The sequence below is a fragment of the Moschus berezovskii genome, chromosome 20 (assembly GCF_049115385.1).
Source record: "Moschus berezovskii isolate FMDL1 chromosome 20, NW_MosBer_1.0, whole genome shotgun sequence".
Taxonomy (NCBI): Eukaryota; Metazoa; Chordata; class Mammalia; order Artiodactyla; family Moschidae; genus Moschus; species Moschus berezovskii.
Genome location: NC_142479.1, coordinates 59680425 through 59691063, shown reverse-complemented (window position 1 = coordinate 59691063; position 10639 = coordinate 59680425). Strand labels below are relative to the sequence as shown.

Genomic DNA, 10639 nt, shown 5'->3' with positions numbered 1-10639 from the left:
TTTCTCAAGCCCTGCATCCTTTGGCTGAGGCTAGCCTCCCCAGAAAGGCAAACTTTACAGGTCTTGCAAACAGCACATGTCTCAAAAGTCGTGGGTACGGAAGGATTCAGGACAAAAAAAGATATTTGAGCTCTTTTCCTCCCTTTACAGAAAGCGGCACAGAGAAAGGATGGATTTCCCCTTTGTAGCTTGTCAGTCTGGTGCCCGAGAGGCCAAAGTGAGGGGCGTTTAAGATATCTTCAAAGAAAGTGTGAGACTGATTTTTCCTAAAGTCCTACCACAGGAAAGGAAAAAGAACCCGCCAAAAAGTAGTCAAGTCAGCAGCCAGCGTTGGTTTGCCTTCCTCTAGTCCCCTTGACTCTTCACTATTGAAATCATCCCACTTCCTTCCTGCTTCCGGGACCGAGGCTCACAGAGCCCTTTTCAGACCCCGAAGACCACATCAAGGACAAGCTAGGTCTCTGGCTTCCACACACGGGGACACAGGTTTCATCTGTTGGAGACCGAATGCCCTCAGGTTTGCGCTGCGCGTAATCAGGCGACTCAGAACCGGAGAACCGCTCTGTGCGAGGTAGCTGCTAAGAAACACCCCGCCGCACTCGAGGAGACGCAGGAACCATGCTGCTTCTCCACTAGCCTCGCTCTGGTCTAGGGGGCCGGGGCGGGGCGGAGCTTCCTCACTGGCCGCGCCAGAGCCGAGGGGCGGGCCGAGGCGGGCGGGGCGGGGCGGAGCTTCCTCTCCCGCGCTGGGCGGGGCGGAGCTTCCTCACTGGCCGCGCCCAAGCCGAGGGGCGGGCCGAGGCGGGCGGGGCGGAGCTTCCTCTCCCGCGCGGGGCGGGGCGGAGCTTCCTCACTGGCCGCGCCCGAGCCGAGGGGCGGGCCGAGGCGGGCGGGGCGGGGCGGAGCTTCCCCACTGGCCGCGCCCGGGCCGAGGCTGACGGGGCGGGGCTCTCCTCTACCAGCCCTCCCGCGTCCCTCTACTGCGCATGGCACGTTGCGTACCTCCCTTCCAGCAACTGGCCTGGCGGCAGCGCTGCCTTAAACCAAGGAGGCGGAGCTGAGGCTGGGCCGGGACTGCTTGCTAACTCCAGGACCAGGTACCGGGCTGGCGGGGGCCGCCTGGTGCGCTGCGGGGATCAGTTGCTCCTAGTCCTGACGCCGATTCCATCTCCTCAGGGGCGGGCCTTCATCAGAGCGGCCACCCTTCGCCTCCCTTGTCCTCCGCGGGCCCCCTTTACACCCGAATCCGTCTCGATTCCCTCAATGAGGGGCTGTAGCCTGAGAAGAGAATAGGCTTGGGCCTGGCCCGGAGACACCGCTGCGGAGTTGCCGGGCGGAAGAGGCGAGCGCCTGCTTTCCCTCTCCCCATCCCCCCAGATTTCCAGGTGGAAACCTGGGGCCCAGGTGACAGTTTGTCCTGATGTAGCGAAAAGGAGGCCTATCCTCTCCCCGCACCCCATTTGCACCCCCCTCATCCGCATCTCTTCCCAGGCGGGACAGGCAGCAATAGGTCAAGCCCTCGTAAGGACAAAGTTCAGGTATTCCCTGAATCAGCCTAAACAGAGCTTCTAATTGTCTTGTTTTCCAAAATGCTTAAGTGCCCACAGCACCTTGGGGTGGAGATGCGGGATGGGGGTAGGGAAGTGAGATCGAGGGAAGGGGAGTGGTTAAATAAAATTGTTCAAGTTTTCAGGAAATGAGGAACCAACTTTTCTACCCAGCCTTCTGCTAAGGTATCCTACTATATTCGAACTTAATTTCTTCCCAAAGAGGAAAAGACGTGCCAATTGATCCTTTTCTTATTGTAACATTTGTTGGGGTAGAACCGAACTCCAGTATATTTTTGTGACAGTAAGACATTTTTTCATGATCTATGCTTTTCCTTAGAGTTCCCCAGCATTGTTTGTTGTCCCTGAAAGCTGAAGAAACCAGATCTTTTCTGATTACCTGCCTCAAGCCAGGAGCCTATTCAGCCATAAGATAGTCTTGAACTGGTTAAATCTGTTGCCCTTTAACTAGATTTCTTAGAGGTGTTGTGACCCAAATGTAGTGTCTATAGTTGTAATCCCAGACATGGCAGAAGTTTAGAAAACCAGTGACAAAAATAGGGGAAAAGGAAAAGTTGATAAGGTAAATAATGTTTTCCTATCTATACCATTTAGCATTTGGTCAGCGTTGTCAAATCAGATGATTCCTTTTCAGTCATTACATCTTTACACTCGGTCTTGAGGCTTCTCCCTAAGCTTCTCTGTTACCACTTACAGATTCTAGAGCACAGGCTTTGGAATAGACCTAATCAGTCCTCTGTTACTTGCCTGTGTAACTTGGGTTATTGGTTGTTGTTTTGTTTTTCTTTTTTAAATTTTTCGGCCATGTCACACAGCATGTGAGGTCTTAGTTCCCCACCAGGGATTGAATCTGCTCCTCCTCCAGTGAAAGCAGGGAGTCTTAACCCCTGGGCGGCGAAGGAAGTCCCGTGTCTGTGTAATTTGGGCATTTAACCTCTCTGAGTCCTAATTTCCTGATTTGTAAAACGAGGATCAATAATAACTTATTGTGAGCTGATCTCCATGAAGCATTTAGCACAGATGCTGGCACATGCTAAGTTCACCATAAGTGCCTGCTGCTTTGATTATTTTCACTATTATTAATAGACACAAGAGTGTTCATATTAAGTGTTAGTCACAGTAGCCCCTGGGAATGCAACAGTAAACAAAATGCATTCCCTGCCTTCACAGACTCTAGTGACGGAAAATGATAAATAGGCCGTTGAGAGAGTGGTATGTATAAGGATTGAATATAGAGGCCAAGCGTCTAACTCAGGTCGGGTGGGGAAGTCTGGTAGGACTTACTGTAGCAAAAGGACAGGCAAAAGATGAATAGATTAGAAAAGTATAAGTGGTCCATGAGGGGAAGCCGGATCTTTAAAGTTTTTCCTTTGGGTTCCATTTCCTACCTGCCTTTGAAGTTGTGCTCAGTCATACCCAACTCTTTGTGACCCCCATGGACTGTAGCCTGCCAGGCTCCTCTGTCCTTGGAATTTTCCAGGCAAGAATACTGGAGCGGGTTGCCGTTTCCTGCCGCAGGAGATCTTCCCGACCAGGAATCAGATCCTTGTCTCTTTTGTCTCCTGCATTGGCAGGTGGATTCTTTACTATTGCGCCACCTGGGAAGTCCATTGCCTTTGATGCTCGATGTCCTAAAAGAAGCTCCATGTCCTAAATATGAACTTATCCCAGGGCTTACCTCCCAGCCTTCTGCTTTTCTCTCAGCATTTTCTTCTAAAGTGAATTATCTGTCACTCGTACAGCTTTAGCTACTGACTCCCAAGTCCACATAGCCATCTCTAATCCCTCTTTTAAGCATCAGTCTTACTTTTCTAACTGAATGCTATTTCTACCTGGGATATATAATTGTTTTCTTAACTGAAGCATAACTTAAAAACTCAAACTCATTTTTCCACCAAAATAACTTCTATCTCTGACTTTTCCTATTTTGTCTTTGACACACTACTCTTCACAGTTACTCGGACACACAAAAAAGTCATCAGAGTTGTTCACAGGTAGAACAGGTTCCCTGACTAGGTATTGAGTTTTCAAGCAGAGACTTGATAACCTTATATCCAGATGTTTATAAAGCTGTTTCTTCCAAAGAGTGGAGGATAGACTCAGTGACTTATAGTGTCCTTACTAGCTTAATTTATTTTTCTTTCTCCTTATCAATCTGTTTTTTTAATTGGAGGATGATTGCCTTACAGTGTTGTGTTGGTTTCTGCCTTACAACAACACAAATCAGTCATAACTATATATATGTATACCCTCCCTCTAGCGCCTCCCTCCCACCCATCCCCATCTATTTCTCAATATTCCTCTGCCACAGGCTCTTATCACCACAGATGTGGCCCAGAATAATTGTATTCCCTCTTTTTCTTTTTTCATTATACTGATTCTAACTAACATTCCTTTCTCTGGGCTGTTTTCCCCTCCCTCCTCTCACATCTCTTAGCAGATTACACAACCCCTCACAGCCTTTAGTTCAGTCGCTCAGTCGTGGCCGACTCTTTGTGACCCCATAGACTGCAGCACGCCAGGTTTCCCTGTCCATCACCACCACCTCCTGAAGCCTGCTCAAACTCATGTCCATTGAGTCGGTGCTGCCATCCAACCATCTCGTCTTCTGTCATCCCCTTCTCCTCCCAGCTGAGACACCAAGGAAGCCCTCCCCTCACAACCCTAGCCCACCTGAAAAAAAAATGGAAATGTGGCCGATTTTTTTCTAGATTCTTCAAAAGCATATCTGAGTATTTATTTTAATCATTTTACTTTTAAAATCAGCTTTATTCAGATATAATTTAGCTGTAACAAAATACACCTATATCAAGTGTACAGTTTGTTGAGTTTTGACAAGTACACTTACATAACCACCATGCAATAAAGATACAGAACTTTTCCATCACCCTGAAAAGTTCTTGTGTGTCTCTTTGAAATTGGTCTCTCATCTCACTATTGGGTCCAGGCAACCAAGACCTGCTTTCTGTCATACTTTCGCTTTTTCTAGAATTTTATGTGAATGGAAACAGTATGTACATTTGTGTCTGACATTTTTCCTTTAACCTGAAATTGTTGCCTATATCAGCAGTTTGTCCCTTTTTATTGCTGAGTAGTATTACATTGGTGTCTGTTCAGTTCAGTTCAGTCGCTCAGTCGTGTATGACTCTTTGCGACCCCATGAACTGCAGCACACCAGGCCTCCCTGTGGATCACCAACTCCCAGAGTTTACCCAAACTCATGTCCATTGAGTTGGTGATGCCATCCAACCATCTCATCCTGTCATCCCCTTCTCCTCCCGCCTCCCATCTTTCCCAGCATCAGGGTCTTTTCAAATGAGTCAGTTCTTCTCATCAGGTGGCCAAAGTATTGGAATTTCAGCTTCAACATCAGTCCTTCAGTGAACACCCAGGACTGATCTCCTTTAGAATAGACTGGTTGCATCTCCTTGCAGTCCAAGGAAATCTCAAGAGTCTTCTCCAACACCACAGTTCAAAAGCATCGATTCTTCGTGTTCAGCTTTCCTTATAGTTCAACTCTCACATCCATACATGACTACTGGAAAAACCATAGCCTTGACTAGACGGACCTTGGTTGGCAAAGTAATGTCTTTCCTTTTTAATATGCTCTCTAGGTTGGTCATAACTTTACTTGCAAGGAGTAAGCGTCTTTTCATGTCATGGCTGCTGTCACCATCTGCAGTGATTTTGGAACCCCCAAAAATAAAGTCAGCCACTGTTTCCCCATCTATTTGCCATGAAGTGATGGGACCGGATGCCATGATCTTAGTTTTTTGAATGTTGAGCTTTAAGCCAACTTTTTCACTCTCCTCTTTCACTTTCATCAAGAGGCTCTTCAGTTCTTCTTCACTTTCTGCCATAAGGGTGGTATCATCTGTGTAACTGAGGTTATTGATAGTTCTCCTGGCAATCTTGATTCCAGCTTGTGCTTCATTCAGCCCAGCGTTTCTCATGATGTCCTCTGCATATAAGTTAAATAAGCAGAATATACAGCCTTGATGTACTCCTTTTCCTATTTGGAGCCAGTCTTTTGTTCCATGTCCAGTTCTAACTGTTTCTTCCTGACCTTAGCACATTTTTTAAATCTATTTACCAGTTGGCAGATGCTTGAATTGTTTTCAATTTGGGGCTATTTTGAATAATGCTTTTATGAACATTCATATACAAGTTAATGAGAAGATATGTTTTCATTTCTCTTGAGTAGATGACCTAGAGCAGAATTATTGAGTCATAAGCTATTTAACTATTTTCCAGAGGGGCCGTACTTGTTTGCGTTCCCACCAGCAATGTATGAGAGTTCCAGCTGGTTGATGTCCTTGTCAACGTATTGTCAGTCTTTACGTTTAGCTGTTTTGGTGGGTGTTTAATAGTATCTTATTGTGGCTTTATGTTTATTTCCCTGATGACAAGTAATGTTGAACATCATTTCATGTGCTTAGTGACCACTCCTTTATCTTCTGTTCAGATCTGTTGCCATTGTTTAAACTGGGTTGTCTGATTATTGAGTATAGAAATCTTATATATTCTGTATAAAGTCCTTTGTAGTTACACACACACACATACATGCACAGAGTATGTTTTCTCCCAATCTTTTCAGCTTCTTAGTGGTGTCTTTCTAAGGCAGACATTTTAAATTTTGATAAAGATTAATTTGTCATATTTTTCTTTTATGTTTCATGCTCTTGATGTTCTGTTTTTGAATCTCTACAGATCCCAAGATCATGAATATTTTTTCCTCTCTTTAGTAGTTCTAACTTTTTCTTTAGTTCTGTGATCCATTTCAAGTTAATTTTTGTGTGCAGTATAAGGTCAGCATTGAGGTTCATTTTTTTCTAAATAAATATCAAGTTGTATCCAGACTGTTTTTCCCCATAAAATTACTTTGGCCAGTCTCTTCAAAAGTAATTGACCATATATGTATGGATCTATTTCTAGGTTCTCTGTTCTGTTTCATTGACTGATATATCTATCCTTAGACCAAAGTACACCATCTTGATTACTTTAGCAATAAAGTAAGTCTGGAGTTCAGGTAATAAAAGTCTTCTGACTTTCTTTTTCAAAATTATTTTGGCTATTTTAGGTCCCTCATTCATTTCAGTTCAGTTCAGTCACTCAGTCGTGTCCGACTCTTTGTGACCCCATGAATCACAGCACGCCAAGCCTCCCTGTCCATCACCAACTCCCGGAGTTCACTCAAACTCATATTTCCATGTAAATTTTAGCCTGAACTTATCAGTTTCTTTTGAAAGTCTGCTGGGATTTTGATAAGCATTGCACTGAGTCTGTAGATCAGTTTGGAGAGAATTGACATCTTAATAATATTGAGTCTTCCAATTCATGAACATGGCATATCTTTTATGTAGATAATCTTTAATCTCTCTTAGCAGTGTTTTATCATTTTACAGGTCTTACTCTATGGACATGAGTTTGAGTGAACTCCGGGAGTTGGTGATGGACAGGGAGGCCTGGCGTGCTGTGATTCATGGGGTCGCAGAGAGTCGGACACGACTGAGCGACTGAACTGAACTGAACTGAACTCATAGTTTTTTAAAATTATTCCTAATCATTTTATGTTTCATTGGTTTATTGATGGTATTTTTAGAATTTCGTTTTCTGATTGGTTGTTGCTATATATAGAAATACAGCTGGGTTTTATAATTGATCTTTATAAATTAATTTTCTTACGTATAATGATTTTTTTTTTGTAGAATACTTAGGTTTCTACGTAGGGCTTCCCTGACAGCTCAGTTAGTAAAGAATCGGCCTGCAATACAGGAGACCCCAGTTCAATTCCTGGGTCGGGAAGATCCGCTGGAGAACGGATAGGCCACCCACCCCAGTGTTCCTGGGCTTCCCTTGTGGCTCAGCTGGTAAAGAATCCACCTGCGATGCAGGAGACCTGGATTGGGAAGATCCCCTGGAGAAGGGAAAGGTTACCCACTCCAATATTCTGGCTTGGAGAATTCCATGAACTGTACAGTCAGTGGGGTCGCAAAGAGTCAGACACGACTGAGCAACTTCCACTAGATTTCTATGTATACAATCTTGTTGTTTATGAATAAAGAATTTTACATCCTTTTTTCCCACCTGTATGCCTTTTATTTCTTCTTGCCTTTTTGCATTGGCTAAGACCACTAGTATAGTGATTAAAAGAAGTGATAAGAACGTTTTTGCTTTATTACTATCCTTAGAGGAAACTCATTCATTCTTCTTACTGTTAATAGATGTTAGCTATAAATTTTTTATACATATTTTTTTACCAAGTTGACTTGGTAAATCCCATTTCTATCCTATTCCTTTCCGACTATTCCTAGTTGACTAAGAGTTTTTTTTAAAAAACTTGTGGCTTAGTGTTGAATTTTGTTAGATGGTTTTTCTCCATCTATTGAAGTGATTGTATTTTTACTTGTTTACTCATTTAATAAGATAAAATTACGTCATTTTAAAAAATTCCTTAAAATTGGTTGTTCTTTATTTGCAAGCAGCTTCAAAAACAGTTTTGTGTATGTTGATTCATTTTTTAATGTTAAACTGATCTTTTATTCCTGAACTAAACCCTCCTTGGTCATGATGTATTATGCTTTTATCCATTCTAGATATAAATTCTTAACTATAAATAGCAAACATAAAATCAGGATGATATGAAAAAACATACATTTGAGAAGTGGCAAAAGGTCTTGGGAATGGGTAACAAAAATATAAAACTTAGCAAAAAGGTTGAAAAATAAAGTTTGAAGAAGTTTCCTGGAAAGTAGAAAGTTGTAAAATAGGAGTGAAATATAAGGTTAGTGGATAATCCTAGAAGTACATCTTTAGCTATTAGAAGTTCTGTTGCTATTTCTTGCTACAAAAATAATATTCCCCAGAATTGGAAGACCCACATTTCCACATTAAAAAGGCTGAATGCCACCAACTTTGTAGCTAGTCTAGATTATAGCCAGAGGATGGAGGGCCTCAGGAAGGCAGTCTCCAGGGGAAAATTGTAATGAATGAGTTTGAGTGTATGGAAAAATACATTGATAAGACTAATAGCAGAACTGTTGAGGTATTTGGAAAAAGTTAATAACTACATGGAAAAACAAGCAAGTGAAAAAATGAGGCAGTTATTAACTCTGCTGGGGGTTGGGTGGGAGAATGAGTGTATAAGACAAAAGACATAGTCATCTCTAACTGTTTGCCTCTGCTAAGAACCAAGTCCTTGGGCTTCCCAGGTGGCACGAGGGGTAAAGAACCTGCCTGCCAACGCAGGAGACATAAGAGACTCCTTATGAGTTCGATCCCTGGGTCACGGAGATCCCTTGGAGGAGAGCACGGCAACCCACTCCAGTATACTTGCCTGGAGACTCCCATGGATAAAGGAGCCTGGCCAGCTACAGTCCGTGGGGTCACAAAGAGTTGGACACAACTGAAGCAACTTAGCATATAAGAACCATGTTGGTGTAGTCATAGTAATGTGAATTTGGACCATGGTTTTAACCAAAAATTATGTCAGAACTATGTTGGGAGAATGAAGGCAGGAAAGTAGGGTGCAGTTGATGTAGGAGAGCCTAGTTTTCACCTACCATGGTGGGAAGTTAGTAGATAAATGTCTAAAATGGGTAAGTCATCACATGTAAACAACATGTAAAAATGGTGATTAAAAAGAAGGGTAAAAAACCAAAAGAATTAAAGGTAATTGCTTCTGCAAAGGGGTCAAGAGAAATTAAAAATTTTTTTAAAAACCTATAACAAACTCCACTTTCCTTACAGAGATGCAGTATTTCGGAATGTATTTGGCCATAGTACATCCAGGTTTATTGTCACTGAAAGTTTCTCTAAAATGTCTTTATAGTCTAGCAATTTGTAGGTTTGGTTCAGTGCTTTGAATGGTAGACTCAGTAAGTTTTTGTTAATCAACAAATATTTCTACAAAAGTGGACTTGACTAACAACTTGTGTCTATTTTCCTTTTAGGTTTAAATTTTTGAAATTGAAGTAGGTCTACACGTTAGGAACTCATGTCTTTTCTTGTAAGTAAACCAGAGCGAATTAGGGTGAGTGTTTCTCTTCTTCTGCCTTTACTATTTTTATTTTCTAAAAAGCTGTGTGTTTTAGCAGATATTGTAGACTTTTTTTTTTAATGTGATGCTCAGAATCACATAGAAGTGAGAGATGTAGAAAGTCAAGCAGGTGTCGTAGCCTCCACTCCAAAGAACAGAACTTGCAGGCACAGGCTGACCAGAGACACAGAATATAATATGCCCACCAGCTTGTCTGATAGAGAAGAAACAAGGTGGCTTATTTTATGAGTATCAATCATACATTAAATGAGTTGCTGGCCCTTTTCGTCGTAGGTATGTACCCACTAATGATCTGCCTGTTTCCTCTGCATTTTCCGTGAGTTTGTGGGTTTTAAAAATCAGCATCAAATTGTAATCAATGGACCACTTTTTTGAGCCCAGACCATCAGCAGTAAAAGCATGGAGTCCTAACCACTGGACTGCCAGGGAACTGCCATTGTAGGTTTTAACTGAAGACTCTTTGAAAAATTTTATTACACCTGAGAACTTCACTAGCTAAACTGACCTCAGGAACAAATACTGGGTTTAGCTTCCACGATTTCATAAAAGAATGTCTTATTTATTATCAAAGTTTAATATCAAGTATTTAAATGCAGTAGTGATCATTTTAAAATTCTTTAACAGTGTATATGTAATATGAGACATTGTGAATAGACCACTTCTTTTGTGGCTTGTGGCATCTCAGCTCCTTGACCAGGGATTGCACCTGGGCCATAGCAGTGAAAGCCTGGAATCCTAACCACTAGGCCACCAGGGAATTCCCTGAATATACCACTTTCTTTAAGTATTAAGGTATAAATTATATTTCGTGGTACAGTGCATGTGAATTTTTTGTATCAAGTTTTTTATTTAGGGTGTTGCTTTTTTACTTGGAAGAAATTGATACAGGGAAGGATAGAGAATGATAGTCTAGTTTCAATTCATAGTCCTTATTATGCAACTTATTTCTGAATGTTCCTTATCTTTTTCTTCTGTTTGTGTGGATAAGAATAATTTATATTGGAAAGAATAA

The 10639-nt window shown here is 42.2% G+C and overlaps 1 protein-coding gene across 13 annotated transcripts in view; it reads left to right on the top strand.

Annotated features, from left to right (window-relative positions):
* Positions 1 to 426: 426 nt before the first annotated feature.
* The window catches only part of STRADA (STE20 related adaptor alpha), a 28608-nt gene continuing 18395 nt past the window's right edge, over positions 427 to 10639 (top strand). Inside the window, exons 1-2 of one of the 13 annotated variants that reach the window (XM_088829210.1) lie at positions 427 to 571; positions 9521 to 9576. In XM_088829210.1, the coding sequence (XP_088685336.1) occupies positions 9565 to 9576 (12 nt within the window). In that variant the 5' untranslated portion in view covers positions 427 to 571; positions 9521 to 9564. Of the gene's footprint in view, positions 572 to 963; positions 1098 to 9520; positions 9601 to 10639 lie in introns of those variants that run through there. The other 12 variants (XM_088829208.1, XM_088829213.1, XM_088829211.1 and 9 more) reach the window with 12 other exon arrangements.